The 24,954-nt window shown below is 42.7% G+C and overlaps 1 protein-coding gene across 1 annotated transcript; it reads left to right on the top strand.

The window, feature by feature from the left end:
• The first annotated feature begins 1,014 nt into the window (after positions 1 to 1,014).
• Positions 1,015 to 24,678, top strand: PWP1 (PWP1 homolog, endonuclein). Its single transcript, XM_059681742.1, has 15 exons — positions 1,015 to 1,214; positions 4,580 to 4,638; positions 4,761 to 4,945; positions 9,763 to 9,848; positions 9,947 to 10,043; positions 13,265 to 13,375; positions 15,436 to 15,566; positions 16,135 to 16,196; positions 18,106 to 18,202; positions 18,771 to 18,832; positions 20,343 to 20,454; positions 22,439 to 22,529; positions 22,623 to 22,744; positions 23,657 to 23,762; positions 24,190 to 24,678. The coding sequence occupies exons 1-15, from the start codon at positions 1,143 to 1,145 to the stop codon at positions 24,297 to 24,299; spliced, it is 1,503 nt and encodes a 500-aa protein (XP_059537725.1). The 5' UTR covers positions 1,015 to 1,142; the 3' UTR covers positions 24,300 to 24,678.
• The last annotated feature ends 276 nt before the right edge of the window (positions 24,679 to 24,954 follow it).

Below are 24,954 nucleotides of genomic sequence, written 5' to 3'. Positions count from 1 at the left end.
AACTGGTTGGAGCTGTGGATTCAATCCAGTTGGACACGTATGGGAGGCAACCAATCGATGTTTCTCTCTCACATTGATATTTTTCTCTCTCTTCCTTCCTCTCTCTAAAATCAATGCATATCCTCGGGTGAGGATTAAAAATAATAGAATAAAAATTTTAAGTGAAAAAAATATATATATAAAGAAGTAATATGCAAATGAGGTCAGGACTCTGTAACTGTCAGGACCAGCTCAGGAGGAGGGGACAGGCGCAGCCCCAAGCCTGAGAGATCAACACAGAGGGGCGCCTGCTCTGAGCCTCTGTGGTGCGGCTGGGGGCAGGCCCCCAACGGACACACACACACACACACACAGCACCTGCTCCAAGCCCCCTCAGCCAGACTGCAGCTTAGGCGTGCTCCCCACGGGGAGCAGGCCTAAGCCATCAGTAGGACATCCCCTGAGGGCTCCCAGACTGTGAGAGGGGGCAGGCTGGGCTGAGGGACCTCCACCCCCCAGTGCACGAATTTCGTCCACTGGGCCTCTAGTAAACACCTAAGGCACAAGTGCCTCGCACAGTACAAGCACTTGGCGTTTGCTACTAAAGCTCTCCTGCACACTTACTATGTAATAGATGCTAAACGTTTTAAGGTGGAAAAGTAGCATCCAAGCATGAAATGAAATGTAACGGCAGAAGTACCTCCTTGAAATGACAAATTCATTTTGGATAAAGTTAAAAAAAAAAAAAAAACCACAAACCTCTATCATAAAGTTTATGGAACTACAGGCAAAATAAATGTTAGTGGGCATGTGCCGCCGACTCCTGAAGTCCCAATGTCCCGTCTCGCCTCCGTGAAGCTCGCAGACCCAGCCAGAGGCGGGCAGTGCCGCAAGGCCCACGCACGTCCCCCCCAAAAGAGCCAGTGCACCCCACGTGGGACCCTCGCCCGGCGGCTTCCGCTTCCAGCCCTGGCCCCACCCCTTTCCCATTCGGCGCCTCCCGATGACGTCAGAGCGGCCGCCGCCGTCGGAAGCAGTTCTGCGCCTGCGCTCCTCGGGGGGCGGCTTCCCGGAGCTGGTCCCGGAGCGCGCGGGCCAGAGGGTGGCGAGCGTCCCGGTCCCGCCGCACCGCGTCTCCCCGTGAGGTGTCCTGAGTGGGGACCATGAACCGCAGCCGCCAGGTGACGTGCGTGGCCTGGGTCCGCTGCGGCGTGGCCAAGGAGACGCCGGACAAGGTGAGGCCGCCTCCGGGGAGGGGGGCTGCCCCTAAGGCTCCTCTGTCGCTGGGGAACCTGGGCCCGGGCTCGCGGCCCTGGTCTCGCCGTGTGACCGGGCGGGGTGGGTCGGTTTGGGCCTGGTGGTCGTGACTGGGGCTGCGGCTCCCCACCGTCTCCCCCTCCCCTCCTCCCCCCGTCCCCCCGGGTAAGGCCAACCCCCTGATTCGCGCACACCTGGGCCTCCCGGGCTGGAAGGGGCCGTGGTTCCTCTGGGTCGGAAGTCGCCCCTTCCCCAAGGGCCCGTTGACAGCACCACGGCTTCAGCCACACCCCAATCAGGGTAACGGGGACCGGGCGCACGTGTGGAGCTCCGCCTCCCGCTCCTGGGCCCGCGTCGGAGGGGAAACGGGGTGAAGCTGTGCGTTCGGAGGGGTAAACGGGTGCAGCTGTGCGTTCGGAGGGGTAAACGGGGTGAGCTGTGCGTTCGGAGGGGTAAACGGGGTGAGCTGTGCGTTCGGAGGGGTAAACGGGGTGAGCTGTGCGTTCGGAGGGGTAAACGGGGTGAGCTGTGCGTTCGGAGGGGTAAACGGGGTGAGCTGTGCGTTCGGAGGGGTAAACGGGGTGAGCTGTGCGTTCGGAGGGGTAAACGGGGTGAGCTGTGCGTTCGGAGGGGAAACGGGGTGAAGCTGTGCGTTCGGAGGGGTAAACGGGGTGAGCTGTGCGTTCGGAGGGGTAAACGGGGTGAAGCTGTGCGTTCGGAGGGGTAAACGGGGTGAAGCTGTGCGTTCGGAGGGGTAAACGGGGTGAGCTGTGCGTTCGGAGGGGTAAACGGGGTGAAGCTGTGCGTTCGGAGGGGAAACGGGGTGAAGCTGTGCGTTCGGAGGGGTAAACGGGGTGAGCTGTGCGTTCGGAGGGGTAAACGGGGTGCAGCTGTGCGTTCGGAGGGGTAAACGGGGTGAGCTGTGCGTTCGGAGGGGTAAACGGGGTGAGCTGCGCTGTAGAAAGGCTGGTGTGGGGGCTGCAGCCCTGAGGCTAGGAGGTAGGTGAGGGGTTTCTTGCAGAGATTCGGGTGAGATGAAGGGCAGTGGGGATGGGAGGCAGGCGTGGCACCGGAGGGGAAAGCCCGCAGGAGTGAGAGAGAGGCGGGTGAAGATGACTGAAGCTATTCCACGGGTCATTACCAGGTGCTTTCTGCGTGCCAGGCACTGCCCGGGGTCCTGGAATAGGCATGAACAGGACGAGAAGTCCTTGCTCGTACGGAGCTGACGTGTGTGTGTGTGTGTGTGTGTGTGTGTGTGTGTGTGTAAATGGGAATGAGTGCAGTGAAGGAAAGGAGGCAAGGAAATGGGGGGCGGGAGTCGGTTGGAATGTGATTGGGCCAACGATGATAGAAAAGTAATAGAAATGTAAATGGTTGGGACGCGAAATTAACAGCAATAAGGGGTTGTAATAGCCTCAATGGATGTACATGCCTCAGGGCACAGACTGTTTTATTCACCAGTTTCTCTGGTGTGTGGCTTACAGTAGACAATCAATGCATATATATGTAGAATATACAGAATAGGGACAGGAAATTACCTCATTAAAAATGATTGCGGGAGCCCTGGCCGGATGGCTTAGCTGGCGATTGCAGGTTTGATCCCCGGTCAGGATACACACAAGAATCAACCAGTCAATACACAAATAAGGGGAACAACAAATCAATGTTTCTCTCTCTCTCTCTCTCTCTCTCTCTCATCCATAAATTTAAGAGAATTATTGAAGGAATTAACAGTTGTTTTAAAGGGGACATAACCCTTTTTAGATACTTGAAGTCAGTGATTTCCAAACGTCTGCACGTTCTAATCCCTTGGGGAGCTTTGGAAAATACTGATGCCTGTGCCCTACTACCAAGTGTTGTGACTTGATTGGTCTGGAGGGCAGCCTGAATGTATTAAAAGATCCTCACCTGTTTCTAATGTGCAGGCAGGTTTGGGAATCATTACTTGAAGAGTTTCTAGAAAGAAGAGATTGAATTTATTCTACAAAATACCAGAAAGGAAAACTCAGACCTTTAAGAGAAATTAGAACAATAAGTATTGTTTCATTAAATTTAAGAACCTTTCATTTCTGGAGCTGTCCAGCGGTGGGGCATCACCCCTCAGGAGGATTTCCATGTTAGTAGAGGTGTTTTGGTATAAACTGGGCGACTCATTCATCATCTGCCATCAGGCATCCCTGCAGGGGGCTGAGCACTGAACTGTGTGCTCAGTAGTAAGCGCACAGTGGCCAGTCAGTGTCTGTGTTCCAGAAGCTTACAGCTGAGCAGTGACGGGTGTTTTAAAGGTACTGGAGCATTGGAGGAGTGGCAGTTTCGAAGCAGAGAATGACTTCCGTTTTGAACAGGATATCCAAGTGGGGCGTGTTACAGGCAGTTGGGAAGTGGAACTGAAGTTAGAGCTAGAGAAGGGAAGGTTTGCTGTGGTTCTCAACCTTCTGGCCCTTTAAATACAGTTCCTCGTGTTGTGACCCAACCATAAAATTATTTTCGTTGTTACTTCCTAACTGTAATGTTGCTGTTATGAATCGTAATGTAAATATCTGATATGCAGGATGGTCTTAAGCGACCCCTGTGAAAGGGTCGTTCGACCGGCAAAGGGGTCGTGACCCACAGGTTGAGAACCGCTGGTTTAGAGTAGTCAGTTCATCGGTGGTAGTTTTAGTCTTGGGAATGAATGAGCTTTGCAGGGAACTTACAGCATGATGAGTGAATACATGTGGGTGAGAACAGAAAAGAGCAGAGGACCAAGGCAGGGGTGGTTTATTTAGGACTCTCCACAGGGAAAATGGGGAGAAGTGGCCAAGGAGTCAGAGTAGTTAGAAGAAAGTGAGGTGGGCTGCCGTAGACGTCAGTTTATACAAGTCAGTCTTTTTTGGAAAGTCTGGAGAGAGTCAGAGTAGACTGAATGTGGCTTTTAAACAGCTTCAGGTGGGAAGGGATCTTAATTTTACAAACCTGTGAAAACTCCAGTTACGTTAATTTGAGTCTAGATCAGTGGTTCTCAACCTTGGCTGCACATTAGAATCACCTGGGAATCTTTTTAAAATCCTGATGTCTGGGCCTCACCCTCCGGAAATTCTGTTTCTTTGTTATGGGGTGAGGCCACAACATTAGTAACAAAGAAACAGAATTTCCGGAGGGTGAGGCCCAGAAATCAGGATTTTGAAAAGATTCCCAGGTGGTTCTAATGTGCAGCCAAGGTTGAGAGCTACTGGTCTAGATTGATGTTTGATTCTTGATGTCTCTTAAAGTTACATTTTATATTAGTTTGCAAATTTCTTTTTACTTCAAAGACTTATAATGTTTTTAACTATATCATAATGAAATGTTTGCTCTCTTGTAGGTAGAGCTTAGTAAAGAAGAAGTAAAACGTCTTATTGCTGAAGCAAAGGAAAAGTTACAGTAAGTTTAAGCATGTTGATGTTTGTAGTGAAGTCCGGATGAAATGTAAATCTTAAGTGACGATGACAAGGTGGTCTAGTTATTGAAGGTGCCATTGGGTGATTCCGTTTTCACTGCCATAGAGAAGAAGGCGGCAGTGATGAAGAGGTGACGGGGGAGCCCTCAGGAGATGGCATGCAGAGTGCACGGACCCAGGCACGACCCAGGGAGCCCCTGGAGGATGGCGACCCAGAGGACGACAGGGCCCTGGATGATGATGAGCTGGCCGAGTACGAGCTCGATCGGTATGACGAGGAAGGCGACCCAGGTTAGAATCTACTCGCTTATACTGGTATTTAACCGCAAACTCAATGCATCAGGTCAGCGATTTTCAACCTTTTTCATCTCGTGGCACACGTAAACTGATTACTAAAATTCTGCAGCACACCCAAAAATACATTTGTTGCTGATCTGACAAAAATATAGGTATAATTTTGATTTATTCACATCAGATGGCTATTGCGTTGTGTTGGCTGTTGTCATTTCTTTTTTTTTATTTTTTTTTAATTAAATCTTTATTGTTCAGATTATTACATTTGTTCCTCTTTTTCCCCCCCCCCCATAACTCCCCTCCTCCCAGTTCCCGCCCCACCCTCCGCCCTCACTCCCCACCCACTGTCCTCATCCATAGGTGCACGATTTTTGTCCAGTCTCTTCCCACATCTCCCACACCCCTTTCCCCCCCAAGAATAGTCAGTCCATTCCCTTTCTATGTCCCTGATTCTATTATAATCAACAGTTCATTCTGTTCATCAGATTATTTATTCACTTGATTCTTAGATTCACTTGTTGATAGATGCATATTTGTTGTTCATAATTTGTATCTTTACCTTTTTCTTCCTCTTCCTCTTCTTAAAGGATACCTTTCAGCATTTCATATAATCCTGGTTTGGTGGTGATGAACTCCTTTAGCTTTTCCTTATCTGTGAAGCTCTTTATCTGACCTTCAATTCTGAATGATAGCTTTGCTGGATAAAGTAATCTTGGTTGTAGGTTCTTGGTATTCATCACTTTGAATATTTCTTGCCACTCCCTTCTGGCCTGCAAAGTTTCTGTTGAGAAATCAGCTGACAGTCGTATGGGTACTCCCTTGTAGGTAACTGAGTTCCTTTCTCTTGCTGTTTTTAAGATTCTCTCTTTATCTTTTGCTCTTGGCATTTTAATTATGATGTGTCTTGGTGTGGTCCTCTTTGGATTCCTTTTGTTTGGGGTTCTCCGCGCTTCTTGGACCTGTAAGTCCATTTCTTTCACCAGGTGGGGGAAGTTTTCTGTCATTATTTCTTCAAATAGGTTTTCAATATCTTGCTCTCTCTCATCTTCTGGCACCCCTATAATTCTGATGTTGGTACGCTTGAAGCTGTCCCAGAGGCTCCTTACACTATCCTCGCATTTTTGGATTCTTTTTTCATTTTGCTTTTCCGGTTGGATGTTTTTTGCTTCCTCGCATTTCAAATCATTGACTTGATTCTTGCGCTCCTCTGGTCTGCTGTCAGGCGTCTGTATAATATTCGTTATTTCAGTCCGTGTATCCGTGTATGCTTAATTTCTAGTTGGTTCCCCAATATAAGATTGAGGGTCTTATTAGTTTTCGTGTAGATCTCATTAAGTTTATCGGCAGCTTCTAAACAGTTCTTGAGAGACCTTAAAAGTGTGGTTCTGAACTCTATATCTTCCATTGACAATTTTGTCCTGTTTCTTTGTCTCCGCATTTTGTTATGCTTCCTTGGTGCACCCCCTAGTGGTCTTTGTCCGCAGTCTTATAGTTAAATCTTGATTGTTGTAGCTAATTCCAGGGAGGGTTTGACCTCCAGGCCAAGTGGCTATGAGAATCAGCTGTATCAGCGGTGAGAGAACTTCTGTCCTCTAGAGAGGTGCTAATCTAGCCTTTGCCTGAGGCTATCCGGCAAATGCCTCTGTGCAGGGCTTGGGCGGGGCGGGTCGCACAGGATCAACAGGGTGGGCCGGAGAGAGCAGTTATGGCGGTTCTCAGTCCTGTCCCAAGGGGCTCTGCCTCTCTGAGTCCCAGCACCCGCTGCAAAGCTCGGAGAGAAAGCTGCACTCGCGCTGACCGAAGCCAGACAGTCCCGCTTCTCCCGTTTGAGTCTGGGTCCCTAAAGACTTGCCCGGATCTGGAGCTCAGAGTCTGCGACTCCCTCCCGATTGCAAACAACAACCGCGCCCTCCGCCGCCAGCCCGCTCCGCGCACTCCGCACCTCAGAATTTGACTTCAGCACTGCGCCTCCTCTGAGTGTCCGTGTGCGTTTGTCTTTCCTCCTAGTTGTAGGACTTCCACTCAGCCAGCGTTCCGGTGGTTCTGGGTGATGTCCCCTCCGTTTTCTGGTTTCACTTTTGAAGTAGTTGTTCAAAGCAGCAAACTCCGGCGTTAACCTATGCCGCCATCTTGGTTCTCTGGCTGTTGTCATTTCTTTATTTGGCAATCTAAGGGAAAAGAGGTCAGTGCCCCCAACTAAATAGTCAGATATTGCATGTTTTTAAAAAATTCTTGCAGCGTGTCCGTGTGCCAAGGCACACCAGTTGAAAATTACTGTGTTCGATCATGCTTCTAGTGTTCCAGTTGTTTTTTTATGTCAGTCACATAATCTGGCTCAAGACTTAGGAAGACAGCCTGTTTCCTAAATTAGTTTAGAAATTAAGCTCTAACCCACTAATCTCAGATCTAAAAAAAAATACTATTGTATATTTTATTTTATTGCAACTAGTGGATGTAATCACTTGTAACATATTTTTTCTGTGTCTGCAATAAGAGGGATTATTAACTCCATTTTACAGAAGAGAAAACTGAGGCTTACGAAGATGAAATAACTTTGCCAGTGTCACACAGCTGGTGAATTTTAGTGCTATTATATGTCTCTGAAGCCTTCATTCTTTTTAGTACAGGTGCTCCTCAACCTACCACAGGGCTATGTCCTGATAAAGCCATCATAAGTTGACAATACTTTAACTTGAAAAAGCATTTAATACACCAACCAAACATTGCAGCTTAGCCTCGCTGGTTTCCAGTGAATGCATATTGCTTTTGCACCATCAGAAATTTGAAAAATTGAGTCAAACCATCTGAAGTGGGGACCACCTGTTCACTTCAGTAGGTGCAGAGGGTAGTTTTTCCATTGGACTCCGGGTTGTTACTGTCCTACGAGGACAGAGTGGGCATACAGAGAGGAAGAGAACCCAACCTGAGAAGACGAATTCGGAAATGCTCCTCCCACTCTCCACACCCTGCAGGTCATTGTCTCCGTCTTTCTCATTCAGTAGAAATTCCTGTGTCTGTTGCCTGTCAGATGTTTAAGACTTTACTAGTGCTACTTCCTTAAAGTAGTTTCCCCTGACAATTAAGAGTATCTTCCTTGAGTTTTATGTTACTTGGGATCAACTTGCAGATATGCCATAAAAGAATTCCATTTTGCCGTAGCCGGTTTGGCTTGATAGATGGAGCGTCAGCCTGCAGACTAAAGGGTCCCAGGTTCGATTATGGTCAAGGGCACATGGCCGGGTTGCGGGCTCAATCCCCAGTGGGGGGCGTGCAGGAGGCAGCCGATCAGTGATTCTCTCTCATCATTGATGTTTCTGACTCTCTCTCTCCCTCTTCCTTCCTCTCTAAAATCAATAAAAATTTTTTTTTTTAAAAAAAAGAATTCCATTTTGAGGTAAGGTTAGTGAAAAAAGGCATATAACCCCTCTTTCTGATTCATAAGGCAAATTAGCATATCCGAAGTTCTGAGAAATCTTGCAATAAAGAAACCCATTTAACTTTTGAAACCCATCATTTTTCAACTCTGTTTGACCAGGAACCTTACTCTGTGTTGATGCCAGTGTTTTTTGTTTTTTGTTTTTTGTTTTGTTTTGTTTTTTTATTTATTTATTTATTTTTTATTGCTTAAAGTATTACAAAGGGTATTACATATGTATCCATTTTATCCCCCCGCCCTAGACAGTCCCCTAGCCTCCCCTATCACCCAGTGTCTTATGTCCATTGGTTATGCTTATATGCATGCATACAAGTCCTTTCGTTGATCTCTTACCCCCCTACCTCCTGCCCCCCAACCCTCCCCGGCCTTCCCGCTGCAGCTCGACAATCTGTTTGAGGCAGCTCTGCCTCTGTATCTATTATTGTTCAAAAGTTTATAATGGTCTCTATTGTCCACGAATGAGTGAGATCATGTGGTACTTTTCCTTTATTGACTGGCTTATTTCACTTAGCATAATGCTCTCCAGTTCCATCCATGACGTTGCAAATGGTAAGAGTTCCTTCCTTTTTACAGCAGCATAGTATTCCATCGTGTAGATGTACCACAGTTTTCTAATCCATTCATCTACTGATGGGCACTTAGGCTGTTTCCAGATCTTAGCTATGGTGAATTGTGCTGCTATGAACATAGGGGTGCATATATCCTTTCTGATTGGTGTTTCTGGTTTCTTGGGATATATTCCTAGAAGTGGGATCACAGGGTCAAATGGGAGTTCCATTTTCAGTTTTTTAAGGAAACTCCATACTGTCTTCCATAGTGGCTGCACCAGTCTGCATTCCCACCAGCAGTGCACAAGTGTTCCTTTTTCTCCACATCCTCTCCAACACTTGTCGTTTGTTGATTTGTTGATGATAGCCAGTCTGACAGGTGTGAGATGGTACCTCATTGCTGTTTTGATTTGCATCTCTCGGATGATTAGTGACTTTGAGCATGTTTTCATATGTCTCTTGATGCCAGTGTTTTAAGGTAATTGCATTTCTAGGGCCTCCAGGCTGCCTCCCTGCAGCGCTTTTGAATAATGATTACAAAGAGCAAGCTAGAGAATCAGCAGAATTCAGATATCTTCTGAGGGAGTTTCACATTTTGATGTAATTCTTTTATTGGGAGATTATGAATTCCGAGACTATCAGATATGCATTCCAAGGTCAAATATAAATGGCTTTTAAATTCCTGTTTTTATTATCTGCTATTTCCTTTCCCATCTATGGATGATCCAGAGCTATGAAACAGACAGTGGAATCTAAGTCTAAAGATAGAATGCCTTAGAAAAAATGCTTTTGTGACCGTTGTATTTATTTCCGTTTATGAATTCTTACAGATACTGAAACTCTTGGTGAATCTCTCTTGGGTCTTACAGTCTATGGGAGTAATGATCAAGATCCTTATGTTACTCTGAAAGATACGGTAAATATTTACATGGCTCTTCTAATTGTGCTCCTTGAGGTTTGAAAAACCTCACTGAATATCTGCTTCTAGTCAATGACTTTTTTCTCTCCACTTAGGAGCAATATGAACGTGACGATTTCTTGATTAAGCCCAGGGACAATCTCATAGTTTGTGGCAGAGCTGAACAGGACCAGTGCAACTTAGAGGTACACGGTGAGTGAAATGCCGCCCTACCAAATGATCCTAGTCTATCTTAGGGATGTTAAAATAATAACCATAATACTTACTGTTATGAATGGTTGGGCGTCAGAGCCTGTCTTCTCTCATTAAAGTTTATTACGTGGTTAAGTCCTAAATAGTCCACAGATTGGTTGGTTGCCTAGCTGTCATCTATGTCATCTATGGAAATAGGTCTCCTGGAAGGTTCTAACAAGGGTTTTTAATCTTTCATTTAAACATTTTTGTTAGTTTCCCCCCCTTTGGAGAAAACCTGGATGTAAAACTATACTGAAACACAAGGGAAAATATAATCCCATCACCCACAGGTAACTGGTTCACTTGGCTTTTTATTCCGATCTCCTTCCTGGCTGCTTTTTCTTTGTATGGCAAAGAGTATATTCAACAGACAGGTTTTTATCCTGCTTTTTTTTTTCCAGAGTCATTTCAAATATTGCCCCTTTTGTGATGCATTTTTTTTCTTCATAAAAATCCTATACAGAAATCTACATTTCCCTTTAGGAACCAAAACATCTTGGTCACATTCCCAGTTCAGTGAATGCTTGTGTCTAAGCCAGAGATGCCTCCTGTGACTCTGAAGTGGGCAGTGATTTGAATTTTTTTTTTTTAAATCACAAATTCTAATGTTGATATTTACTACTCAACAAACACTAATTGAGTGTTTCTTTGCCCTTTTGTTTCTCTGCACACATCCTCAGACAGGTCCATCCCTGCCCAGATACTCGCCTTCCCCACTTTGTTCTAGTCATCTGTCTTAAATTTTGAAGCTTCAATGAGATTGTTAGGCTAAGCACTGTTGCACAGTTTGAAAATTACAACCTTTAAATTTATTGTTTATTGGCATCTTCCAGGTTACTGTCATTCTATTTATTATGTTGAATTTCTGTAACTCTTCACAATCTTTAAGGCTACCTACAGGAAGTCTGTTGAATAGGCTATTTTTATCCCATGGCCCATTGCGATCTATCTCTATATGTAAAAGCCTAAGCGACTGAACTAACAGTCGCTATGACACCCACTGATCACCAGGGGACAGATGCTAAACGCACAGGATCAGGCTCCCTCCTGTCTGGTTAGGGCCTGCAGGGATTGGGCTCCCTCCTGTCTGGATTGGGCCTGCGGGAATCGGGCTCCCTCCTGTCTGGATTGGGCCTGCGGGAATCAGGCTCCCTCCTGTCTGGATAGGGCCTGCAGGGATTGGGCTCCCTCCTGTCTGGATTGGGCCTGTGAGGATCGGGCCAAAACTGGCTATCTGACATCCCCCAAGGGGTCCCGGATTGCAAGAGGGTGCAGCCCAGGCAGAGGGACCCCACTGGTGCACAAATCCATGCACTGGGCCTCAAGTTTATAAAATAAAAAGAGCTTTAAATTGCAGATATTTCAACATGAAGTTATTCTAATTATCTTCGAACTTCTTAATGTATTTCATGTGAAAACCACGTTGGTGAAATTTTTAATTTTAAACAATTAAAACTTGCAGTTTGTCATCACTTGATTTTTATACATTCTCATGTGAGAACTTATTGTGGTATTTCCTTTTAATTTAGTGAGTATCAGAGAGGAGTTGAGAACTTAAAGTAGTTGTATTCCTACTTCCTTATATATTTTATTCGGATTTAGTGTAACGCCCCAAATTACCCAGCAATCTCTATTCAAGAATATTTGCAAAATTGCATTCTAAAGCCTATCTAAATGTTGATCTAATATGGTTAAAATTAGGAGATCGTTTTAAAGCATCATCATCTTTTTATTTAAAATGTAGGCTGAATACATTGACCAAGCTGAGGCTCTCATAGGACCACAAGCTAGTCATTTTGAACATGCGTTCTCATCCTGAGTGATAAGATAGAGCAGTATGTGGAATTGGCTGATGCAAATCTGTCCCAGAAGCAGAGGTCTGATGAATTAAAATCTTAGGTTACAGTATTGACAACTCTGCTAACAAAAAAGCATGTTTGGGGGAAATTTCTGACTATCGGGGCTCTAGTTTATCAATGTTTTTAAAAGACTTCTTAGTCATTGAGTGTAACAGCGTTTTTCCTCTTAATGAAGGAGTTAAGTCTTATAGTTGCCATATTCCCAAAAAGTGTTCTCAGGAGTTTTATTTACATCATTGGCCACCATAAACTTTTTTCCGTATTAATGAAGAAATTTTGCCAAGCATTTAGATTTCTAAATGAGTTATTTCTCTTCAGTCCCGTTTTTCATTTGTTTTTCTCGACTTATAACCAGATATACCTTTAAAAGATAAAATAATAATTTCAGTCATGCTCTGCTTAATGAGGGGATAAGTTCTGAGAAATGCATAATTAGGCAGTTTTGTCCTTGTGCAGACATTAGAGTTCACTCACAAACCTAGAGCCTACCACACACCTGGGCCACATGGGATAGCCTATTGCTCCTAGACTGCAGGTAACATGTACAACATTCTACTGAACAAAACAACATGAAATTAAGTCAGGCCCAGGAGGAAATGATGCAATTAAGATAGTCCACACGAGCTCTATGAGGCTGCTGCCAGATTAACTGGCATACTGTGGATTTTTTTTTAATAAGTAGCGAGAGTACACGCTGACATAATAAGTATAGTAAGTACATAAACCAGTAATATAATTGTTTATTATCATTATGAAGTACTATGTATTGTATATAATGCATGTGTTGTACTTTTATATGACTCGCAGTGCAGATTTGTTTACACCAGCATGACCACAGACGTGTAACACATTGCAGTGCACGTCATGACAGCTACGATGTCACTAGGCGATAGGAATTTCTCAGTTTCATCATAATCTTAGGGGACTGCTGTCAAATATGTGGTCTATTGGTGGCTGAAACGTTGTTCCGCAGTGCATGACTGCTCCTTACGGAGACCTCATGAGTGATTATTTTCTGTAATGGGTGAGCCAGAAGATAGGACCATTGCAGCCGTGAGCATGCAGATGGTGTATTCAGGCAGATGTCAATCCTCTGTCAGTGTTCTTGGCCCCAGTTGGGGCACACCAGGTGATGGCAGTATATTAGACATGCGGATATTTTACCTAGCAGTAACAACTTGGGCATCTCCTTTAATGTCATCCACTATGTCTCCTTTTACGCATGTGGCACCTGCAGCTTTAATAGGGAGAGAGTGTTCTTTTGAGTGGGATGTGATTTCTTATTCTGATACAATAAAGTTTCTTTTCCAATCTTTGCAGTTTATAATCAAGAAGAAGATTCTTTTTATGTACACCATGATATACTGCTGTCTGCATACCCTCTGAGTGTGGAATGGCTGAATTTTGATCCTAGCCCAGACGATTCTACTGGTAATTAGAAAACTTAAGATTGCACAGTGGTTCCTAGTCCTGTGTGTTTTTCCTAGCCCCTTAAGTTAGGTATTCTGTATGAATGTTTGCAGAATTAATTGATGTTTTATGAAGTTAATATTATTTTATGAAGTTTTAGTTATATAATTCTTAAAATACAATCATGTCATTGTTTTGGGTCTGTATGTCTCTACAATTCAGATAGGCAGAAGAACAGGGGCTGAAAGCATTTTGGGCTTCAGAACTGTATGATGGTCTCATAAAAAACCCAGTGTAGCCCTAGCTCAGTGGTCGGCAAACTGCGGCTCATGAGCCACATGCGGCTCTTTGGCCCCTTGAGTGTGGCCACGAAGTTTCAATCGCACTGTACGTTCACGCCCACACGTGGCATTTTGTGGAAGAGCCACACTCAAGGAGCCGCAGTTTGCCGACCACTGCCCTAGGTGGTTTGGGTCAGTAGATAGAGCGTCGGCCTGTGGACCAAAGGCTCCCAGGTTCAATTCCGGTCAAGGGCACGTACTTTGGTTGCAAGCTCCTCCCTGGCCCAGGCTGGTCAGGGCTGTGCAGGAGGCAACCAATCGATGTGTTTCTCTCACATCAATGTTTCTCTCTGTCTTTTCCTCTCTTTCCCACTCTCCCTAAAAAGCAGTGGAAAAAATATCTTCGAGTGAGGAATAACAACAGCAACAACAAAACAGTATAAAATGGCATAATGTGTCTGATGTTATCAGCTAGAGTTCAGGAACAAGACCCTTTTCAGAAAACACCAAATAAGATAAAGTGAAGAGAGACTAAGGCTCTCATGTTAGTCTTTTTAGCCAAAGCTTCACACTGCTGGTTGCCCTATCCCAGTGATGGCGAACCTATGACATGCGTGTCAGAGGTGACACAGGAACTCATTTTTTGGTTGATTTTTCTTTGTTAAATGGCATATAAATATGTAAAATAAATATCAAAAATATAAGTCTTTGTTTTACTATGGTTGCAAATATCAAAAAATTTCTATATGTGACACGGCACCAGAGTTAAGTTAGGGTTTTTCAAAATGCTGACACGCCGAGCTCAAAAGGTTCGCCATCACTGCCCTATCCTGTTTGTTCTTAACCAGGGTAAAGTCATACCATAACCTGACATCTCATTTATAAAACTGTACACATTCCTGATCTAATCAGATCCTTATCCTCACAACGTCCCGTGAAGGTTGGAAGGTTGGGGTTTTATTGTTATTAGCTAAGTGAGGACCTAGAGTAGGGGTGGGCAAACTTTTTGACTCGAGAGCCACAATGGGTTCTTAAACTGGACCGGAGGGCCAGAACAAAAGCATGGATGGAGTGTTTGTGTGAACTAATATAAATTCAAAGTAAACATCATTACATAAAAGGGGACGGTCTTTTTTTTTTTTTTTTTTAGTTTTATTCATTTCAAACGGGCCGGATCCGGCCCGCGGGCCGTAGTTTGCCCACGGCTGACCTAGAGCCAAGAGACGGAGCCTTGTTACTGAGCCCTTGTGACCCAAGAACCTAGCAGCATAGCATTGGCATAGTCTCGGAGCTGGTTAGAAATGCAGGGGTGGGGCCCCACCCAAGACCTCCTGAATAGAATCTGCATTTTACTACATGCACTGTGGTGTGTATGCAAATGAAAGTTAGAGCAGCTGCTCTCACCCACTGCTCAATTACTCTACCGCAGTGGTTCTCAACCTTCCTACTGTTGCAACCCTTTAATACAGTTCTTCATGTTGTGGTGCCCCCCAACCATAAAATTATTTTCGTTGCTACTTCATAACTGTAATTTTGCTACTGTAAACAATATCTAATTATATATGTGTTTCCCGATGGTTTTAGGCGACCTCTGTGAAAAGGTTGTTCGACCCCCAAAGGGGTTGCGACCCACAGGTTGAGAACCGCTGCTCTACGGTGTTGTGTATTTTGTTAGGAGTAATTTTCTTGTCCTGTCTTTGACTTGTCCTTAACCAAATACCTACAGATCACATACTACGTACAAGGCTCTGGTGCCAGAAGGAAGTCATTTTTAAGTCATAATTACATTTCCTCCTGCAGGAAATTATATTGCTGTGGGAAACATGACCCCCGTTATTGAAGTGTGGGACCTGGATATAGTGGACTCTTTAGAGCCAGTCTTCACACTTGGAAGTAAGCTGTCAAAAAAGAAGAAAAAGAAGGGAAAGAAGGTAAGCAAGTTAACAGATATTTAAACTAATGACAAACTTAAGTTTACTGGAGCTGGGGAAGGAGGGACAGGATCCTACTCTTTTTCAATTAGACACTTTTCGGTGAAACAGGCCAGGTAGTTATAAAGTTACAGTAGCTTCTAGTTTCAAAAAGCTCATCAAAGGAAAAATTGATATCTACATAAAACCTGTTAGCACTTTATTCGTGATTTCCTTTATAGTAATGATTCACACTAATATGCTAGTTTTGAACTTCAAAAAATTTCCATTTAGCCTTCAGTATTTTGAATTCTAAATATCCATGTATTAATTCCTGTAGCTTTTACTTTTACTCTGTTAAGTTTTGGGGAGGGGAGCTGGTATTTGTAGAATTACATCATGTATATTAAGAACTACTGTAGTTTCTCCTCTAAAGATTCTTTATCATGGCCCTATAAAGTAACAGGGAGACAAGGTGCTTCCGTTTCTTAGTCTTAAGATCAGAACAATAATCTTAAGATTTAAAGAATCTTTCAAATTAGTTTTATTTGGGGGAGACCTTGATACAAAAAGTAATTAATAATTACAGAGTTCCTCCGCAGAGGGGCATACTGATGCTGTCCTGGACCTTTCTTGGAATAAGCTGATCAGGTAAGCAGACTTACATTCCGAGGGTTGTCTTCTCACTCTCTAGAGATGGTGTCATTTGCAGCACAAAGTTTTGCATGTACCTGATGTCCAGTTCATTTCTTTTAGTGTTTGCACTTTTGGTGTCGTATCTAAGAAACCATTGCTTAACCCAAGGTCATGAAGATTTAAACCTATTTTCTTGAGAGCTTTATAGTTTCGGCTATTGACTTAGGTCTGTGATCTGTTTTGAATTACTTTTTGTATAGTATGAGATAGGGGTCTAATGTCACTTTTTAAATCTATATAAAAGCCTAAGCGGCCGTTCGACCAGTAGCTATGACAGGCACTGACCACCAGGGGGCAGATGCTCTGACTGGTAGGTTAGCTTGCTGCTGGGGTCTGGGTGAGACAGGCTGGACACACCCTGAAGCCCTGGATTGCGAGAGGGTGCAGGCCAGGCTGAGGTACCCCACCCGTGCACGATCAGGGCCGCTAGTATATATATGTTTTATTGATTTCAGAGAGGAAGAGAGAGAAACATCAGTGATGAGAGAAAATCATTGATTGGCTGCCCCCCACACGCCCCCAACTGGGGATCGAGCCTACTACTTGGGCATGCGCCCTTGAATGGAATCAAACCTAGGACCTTTCAGTCCACAGGTGAATGTGCTATCCACTGAGCCAAACCAGCTAGCCTCTAATGTCATTTTTTTTTTTTAATTTTATTTTAGAGGGAGAAAGGAAGGGAGAGAGAAAAAAAAAAAAAAAAACATCAGTTCCGCTTATACATTCATTGGCTGATTTCTTGTATGGCCTTGACTGGGCATCTAACCTGCAACATTGACATATCAGGATGCTCTAGCCCAGTGGTCGGCAAACTGTGGCTCGCAAGCCACATGCGGCTATTTGGCCCCTGGAGTGTGGCTTTTCCTAAGCCTTAGGAGTACCCTAATTAATAACAATGTACCTACCTATATAGTTTAAGTTTAAAAAATTTGGCTCTCCAAAGAAATTTCAATCGTTGTCCTGTTGATATTTGGCTCTGTTGACTAATGAGTTTGCCGACCACTGCTCTAGCCAACTGAGCTACTGGACCAGGGCTCTAGCATCATTCTTTGGCAGGCGGCTATCCCTTTGTTGAAAATACTGTTCTTTTCCCCATTGAACAGTGGATAATGTTAGCACCCTTGACCGTAAATTAGGGTTTATTTCTGGACTCTTCGTTCTACTCTGTTAATCTGATGCCAGCACCACATAGTTGTGATTAATGTAGCTTTTCAGTCAGTTTTGAAATCAGAATCTCATTTTATTCAACTTTGCTCTTCCTTTTTAAGATTATTTGGGATTCCTAGCATTTCCAAATAAAGTTTAAATCCAGCTTTTGTCAGTTTTCTGCAAAAATGTCAGCTGGGATTTTGAAAGGGATTGGTTTAATCTGTAGGTCAATCTGTAGATGGCAGACGGTATTTCTATTTTAACATTAAGTCTTCCAGTCCATGAACATGGAATATCTTTCTGTTAATTTGGATATTCTTTCTTTGAATTATCTTTTATAGTTTTCAATACATATGTCTTGAATTTCTTTTATTAAATTTATTCCTAAGTATTTTCTTCTTTGATGCTATTGTAAATGAAATTTTTTTTTTAATATATTTTATTGATTTTTTACAGAGAGGAAGGGAGAGAGATAGAGAGTTAGAAACATCGATGAGAGAGAAACATCGATCAGCTGCCTCCTGCACATCTCCCACCGGGGATGTGCCCACAACCCAGGTACATGCCCTTGACCGGAATCGAACCTGGGACCCTTCAGTCCGCAAGCCGACGCTCTATCCACTGAGCCAAACCGGTTTCGGCTGTAAATGAAATTCTTACACTTAATGCTCTTGATCTTTAAAAGATTACCTGACTTGTTTCCTCCCTTTCTCAGAAATGTGCTGGCAAGTGCATCAGCTGACAACACTGTGATTCTGTGGGATATGTCCTTGGGAAAACCAGCAGCTAGCCTTGCTGTGCACACAGACAAGGTATGATGATTTAGTGGGTCAAAGGGATTCTTAAAAACCTGAGACAAATATTGGCTACAAATAATCCCAAATATTTATAAGTGGCTTTTTGTGAATCAGTGCTTTGACATGCTGTCTCAGTGGATCTTCCCGAAGGCCTGTGTGATAGTTCTAGTTACCCAGCTGCGATGCAACCACAGGTGCAGAAAGGTGCAGTGACTAGGAACATTCGTGCTTTGTAACATGTTGGCAGAGACTCCTAAAATGCACACTGTGGGGGCCTCCACAGCATGTAGAGTTGCCCAGATGTTTGACCACACTCCTTTTTCTCCTGAGTATATTTTAACACTTGAAGGATATATATTAAGCCAAACGCAAGTTGGGGAATGCTGTTGTATGTCTTAAGTGTCAACCTTTATTTGGAAATTGTCCTTTTGATCTTGCAGTACATTTATGTTTCTTTAAATAGGGCTAAATTTCAGGGGAAATTTATTAAAAAAAAAATATTGCCAAACTGATTCTCACCAAGTATTAGGCAGTTTTACCAAAACCAAACAAGCAGATTTATTCATTTGTTTTTTCCTTTTAGGTCCAGACTCTGCAGTTTCATCCATTTGAAGCACAGACTCTGATTTCTGGATCATATGATAAGTAAGAAAGCATTGCATTTCAGGAGTTATCACTACTGTTTTTATCCCCATCAACTAACTCAGAAAGCATCACTGCTGAGGCACTATGTGTTTAAATTATTAATAATACTTCTTTGTCCTTTTCAACTTTAGTCATTTCAACCTGCAAGGGAATGTGGTGTTTCATGACAATGTAGTTCCTAAGTAGCAACTACTTTGATTTTTAGAGGGTTTAGGAGTTACCCATTGCTTATGAAACCAGCCATCCCAAAATTCAGTGACATAAAACAATAACCATTTTTTTCATATGCCTCTGTAAGACTGAGCTAATCTATTCTGTATTCAGTCGTAGCTCTTCTGGGCCATGGTGACTTGGCTCCCCCATGGTGTTTCACCTCCTGGGACCAGCGGGCTAGGTTATGGTGAGGTCAAAAGCTCAAGCAGAGATGTCAAGACCACTTGAGACTTAGACTCACAGCTAGTACACTTATGTCTTAGTCTCTTGGCCAAAACAGATCACGTGGTATGAGAAATGAACTCTGCCTTTATGGAAAGAATTCCCACATCACTGACAGAGGGCATGGCTGTAGGAAGAGGTGAAGAATTGGGCCCACTAATTACTACAGGGGAGCTCCCAGTCATATGTGTGCTGCTTCTCTCAGATTGGGTCTGGAGATGGGATGGATAGCGCATAGAAACAGAAATCTCAGTCTTTATTTTCATTCCATGTGCTTCCTTTTGAAGAGTGTTATGTTTACATTTATTAGTTGGGATTCATGCAAAATTAGAGAAGTATCCATAGGTTCCCCCAACAAAGTAACCTTCTTGAACAGAGTAAGTGCGACTAGAACAGGGGTGATCTGGCTTTGAGCACAACTGGGGAAGGGAAAGTTAGAAACTGTCCTGGTCTTTCAGAAATACAGATAACTCAGGAAGGCCAGGGAAATGTCAAGGAGGGGGGAAAAGGAGACATATGTAATACTCTTTGTAATACTTTAAGCAATACAAAAAAAAAATAAAAAAAATACAGATAACTCATTTTGTACGTGGAGGATTTGACCTGGAGAAGGTCATGGTCACTGACATCCAGAGCCACCAGTCCCTTCAAGTGACAGAGTCCACCAATCAGTGACTAGCAACTCATTTTTTTCTACTTTATTTTGGAACCTCAAAGCAGGCTTTAATTGGATCCTGACTTCACAGTGTTTAATTACCATGTCATTAAAAATAAACTTAAGCCCTGGCCGGTTTGGTTCAGTGGATGGAGCATAGGCCTGCAGGCTGAAAGGTCCCAGGTTCGATTCCGGTCAAGGGCATGTACCTTGGTTGCGGGCACATCCCCAGTAGGAGGCATGCAGGAGGCAGCTGATCGATGTTTCTCTCTCATCGATGTTTCTAACTTTGTATCCCTCTCCCTTCCTCTCTGTAAAATATCAATAAAATATATTTTTTAAAAAAAAATAAATAATAAACTTAAAATGTATAGGAGAACTGGAACTCTGAAAACCCTACCTTTGCCTTTATGTGTACAGGTCAGTGGCTTTGTATGATTGCCGAAGTCCAGATGACAGCCATCGAATGTGGCGATTCAGCGGGCAGATTGAGAGAGTGACTTGGAATCATTTTTCACCTTGTCATTTCTTGGTAAGATCATGCATAGTACTGTTTTGCTTATCCTGGTTACTATACTTATTTTCTGTAATTCTATTATAGAGAGGCTCTCTGAAAAGCTTTTCTGTATTATTGTGATTTGGAGAGAGATTAATGAGTCGGCCACAAAAAAATAGTAAATGTAAATAATTTTGCTAATTTCCAACCATTCCAAAGTGTGCCAAGTTGTAATTTGATCATTTTATTGTGTTTTTTAAAATACTTGACATGGTTAATATTCTTTTAATGACTATAGCACTGTCTCCCAGATAGGAAAAAGTATAAGATGTTTCTCTAAATACCCTCAATGTCTGTAGGATGACAGTTTTCTATGTAGCATCCAAAGATTCCATTGACATTTCAATCCATGGAAAACGAAAGCCCAGCTTTCATCCAGAAGGGAAGAGTAATTAAAGAATTCTGCGCCCATATATTTCCTAATTTTCCTAAAGGAAATATGTAGGGCTTTGTAAGTGAGGGATAGAGGTCTTTATAAAACAGTGTTGATAAAATATGTGGACAAGTTTTAATAATAGCGCTCCCAGCTGAGCTACCCTGAGCTGGATCAGGAGTGAAGTCCCAGTTGTATGTTCGCTGTCAACAGTCAAGCACATGCATTCCTTAGGTTATTTGCTAGCAAATGGTCATCGGTCCTCAAATCACATTTAAGGAAATGGGAAGTGATCAAAATAAAATGGTTTAGTCTCAAATGATGAGACCTCCTTCCCTTGTTTTTATCCCCATCCACAGCCCAGTCTTGAAGACTATATCAATTATCCTTTCTCTTTCTCCTCTACTGGCTGTTGGTCTTGGCTCAAGTCTCTCTCCCATCCTTGACTAGGTCTGTTTCTTAATTCCTTTGTTTCTTCTCCCTAACATGAAAGTGTAACAACCCACTGTAATCTGCCCTTTTTTTTTTTAATATACATTTTTATTGATTTCAGAGAGAAAGGAAGAAAGAGAGAAACATCAATGATGAGAGAATCATTGACTGGCTGCCTCTTGCACATCCCCCACTGGGGATCGAGCACACAACCCGGGCATGTGCCCTTGACCAGAATCAAACCCAAGACCCTTCAGTCGGTAGGCCAATGCTCTATCCACTGAGCGAAACCAGCTAGGGCTGTAATCTGCCTTTCAGTCCTTATATGATTGACTCTCCCCACCAAAATATTGACAGCATTCATCTTGCCTTTCTTCAGAAGCCCTATTTCCTTGGCTCCCCTGACATTCTTTGTTATTCCCTTCTCCCTCTTAATTCCTCTGTGAGCTCCTCCCCACCCTGTGCTTTAAGTGACCGTACTTTCTATGCGTCTGTTCTCAACACACTGGTCTTTATTATCATTTTCCATCACCATTTATCCCCTCTGCCCTCTTCCATCTCCTTCCCCACCCCCAACACACTGGTCTTTTAATTCTACATTCCAAGGGCGTGTCCCCTGTTCTCATGAATGTGCCTACCACCTCTGTGCTTTCACCTTTGTAATCCTAGTCCAGTGATGGTGAACCTATGACATGCGTGTCAGAGGTGACACGTGAACTCATTTTTTTGGTTGATTTTTCTTTGTTAAATGGCATTTAAATATATAAAATAAATATCAAAGATATGTCTTTGTTTTATTATGGTTGCAAATATCAAAAAATGTCTATATGTGACATGGCACCAGAGTTAAGTTAGAGTTTTTCAAAATGCTGACACGCCGAGCTCAAAAGGTTCGCCATCACTGTGACCTAGTCCATACCACTCCCATAGGTTCCCACTTACACCCAGCTGTGTAATGAACGTATCAGCTGAATTAGTCCATGTAAGAGCAAACTCAGCTTATCTACAAGTAAATTCTTTCTGTCCATGTTAATGTTTAATAATCCCTCAGGTAAGTCGGGTATATGCCTGACTTTCACTATAATTTATACTGTTACCCATTGTTAAATTTTATTGTCATATAGCATGATCTTGCTCATCTTCTACTCTTTCCAGGCCAGTACAGATGACGGCTTTGTATATAATTTGGATGCACGTTCAGATAAGCCAATTTTTACACTTAATGCACACAATGATGAAATCTCTGGTAAGCAAAACTAGTATTTCATTTCTCTTCAATTAGGATGAAGTAAATGTGTATCTCAAAGTCATTAGAGTCTGTGAACTAATCTTCCTTTAGGTCTTGATCTCAGCAGTCAAATCAAGGGTTGCCTTGTGACTGCATCAGCAGACAAATATGTGAAGATCTGGGACGTATTAGGAGATAGGCCAAGTCTGGTTCACTCCAGGGACATGAAAATGGTAAGGCTGTTTTCTGTCTCTGACCTCTATTGTTTGTCATTCTCCAGGGGCCATTGCATTAAATACGGATTTATTGGGGAAGTTCATTTTGAGCTTAGCCAAATTTGGTGAGATTTATGATGTAGGATAGTTTAAGGTGAAATCAATGACTATTTTTTACCCTAAAACCACATTTTACCTTAAATCAATACTGTCCCTGGAAATCTTGAACCTTTATGGCACCATAGTGATCAGTTTATCACTTCTTTGCATAACTAATTCTGACTACACTAATAAAATTATGTAGTGGCAAAAAAATTAGAAATAATGAATTCATTCATTCAGCAAATATTTATTGCATACTTACTGTGTGCCAGGCACTGAGTTATATAAATTAAGTTGCAGACACAGAACACTGTAACTGTTTAAAAGTGAATATGTGTGTGTAAATATTTGTGGAAAGGCAGGTAACAGAAGCAATTTTTATAGTGCCATCCATGCTTATATTTAAATGTTTTAAGTGCTTGAATGAGTATTTTTAAATCTAGAAGACCCTATCCCAAAATATGAACAGTGATTATCTTACCACGTCGTTTTTATACTTTTTGTTGTTTTCTATGATACACGTGTTATCAGTAACAAAAATGTAACAAATGAAAACATTTAAAAAATTTGAAGATGATTTAGTAGTGACCTCTGGTATCATCATCATTCCTTAAAAAAGAATTAGAAGTGCTTAGCAGATTAGCTGTAATAGGAAATCCGTAATAGACAGAATGATAATGGAGGTAAGAGACCTGAGTGGTCATCCCAAGCATACATACATCCTCACAGAATGTCCATCATGCAGAACTTGTCTGGCTTCCTATTATAATTTCTTTCCAACTTGACTGAACTACATTTGAAATCACTGACTTATTCTCTTCTCCCCAGGGAGTTCTCTTCTGTTCTGCCTGTTGCCCTGATTTGCCATTTATTTATGCCTTTGGAGGACAGAAAGAAGGGCTTCGGGTCTGGGATATAAGCACAGTGTCTTCAGGTAAGAATCTTAATTTCCTGCCTTTCCTGAATGAGTTCTGTAAATAAGCAGCAAAGGTAGACCCTGTGGTCATCCTATAGTATAGTCTGCTTAGGAATAGGGTTAAATGTAATTTAGAAATGTTTATGTTCACAAATAATTTTGTCTTTAGACTTTAAAATGTAGGCCATTTAAAAATATCTGTTATCTTTATATGCCAAAACTTGAATTTTAAATTTGAAAGATCTTAATGGGAAAACTGGAAGGAAATGTAGCATGGCCCCAAAGAATGACCCTCCCAGGATGAATAAATCTGCTCTGCTCAAAGGGCCCCTCCCTTCCTGGAGCTACCTTAGAGTAGAAAAAGTTACTGCTCATATTTTTCTCTTTTTATATAAGAGTATTTTAGTTTTCTGATCTGGTAATTGCTTAACTCTTTGTGTTCTAGTAAATGAAGCATTTGGAAGACGAGAGAGGCTTGCTCTTGGTAATACAAGAAATTCATCAATTAATGGCCCTTTTGGAAGCAGGAGCTCAGACACACCAATGGAATCTTAATGAGGATCATGCAATTTCCCTGTTTACCTTAACTCAGTTTTAAAAGCTGGCCTAAAAATGTATGTTCCATGTGTGGTGACAGAAGCAAAATTGATTTCCAACTACCTGACATTCCTTTAGTGGTAGCTCAACAAGGCTGCTCAGAGTGCTTGCTGTTCCAGTCTGCAGTGTATAAAGCTCCCGTTGCAGATCTCCTTGGAAAGGGTAATAAAAAAGGTTTTAAAAAATGATTCCTTATCTGTCACAGGTAATCTAAGTTTGTAAAGTAGCTAGTAATTTACAGGATTTTGCTCTTTTTAAAAATTATATGATCTTAATAGATGGGTAACCCCAGGTCAGGAAGAGTTGTGGTTTGGCCGACATTGCACAGTAGGCCACAGAGTAGTGCACTTTCCAAACTGTTCTGCAGTTAATGCTCATGACTTAGAAGTGTTCTCAAAGGAGAGACATCATATAATGATAAAGGTTCAATTCAGCAAGAGGATATAACATTCATAAATTTTATGCACCCCAACATAGGACCGGATAAATACAGTAATAGTAGGGGCCTTTAATATTCCACTTTCACCAATGGCTAGATACTTCAGACAGAAAAATCAATACACAGTGTCCTTAAACAACTTGTTAGACCAAGTAGACATGACATTACAGAACA

This window comes from Myotis daubentonii, chromosome 2 (assembly GCF_963259705.1).
Source record: "Myotis daubentonii chromosome 2, mMyoDau2.1, whole genome shotgun sequence".
In the NCBI taxonomy this organism is placed as follows: Eukaryota; Metazoa; Chordata; class Mammalia; order Chiroptera; family Vespertilionidae; genus Myotis; species Myotis daubentonii.
Note: the sequence above shows the minus strand (reverse complement) of the source record. Positions and strands in the feature narration are given on the sequence as shown.

Bases quoted from the DNA above. Each gene is read 5' to 3' on its own strand.
- PWP1 (XM_059681742.1), top strand. From the start codon at position 1,143: ATGAACCGCAGCCGCCAGGTGACGTGCGTGGCCTGGGTCCGCTGCGGC. The intron at 1,215-4,579 runs GTGAGGCCGCCT...GCTCTCTTGTAG, and splicing joins CCAAGGAGACGCCGGACAAG to GTAGAGCTTAGTAAAGAAGA. The intron at 4,946-9,762 runs GTTAGAATCTAC...GAATTCTTACAG, and splicing joins TGACGAGGAAGGCGACCCAG to ATACTGAAACTCTTGGTGAA.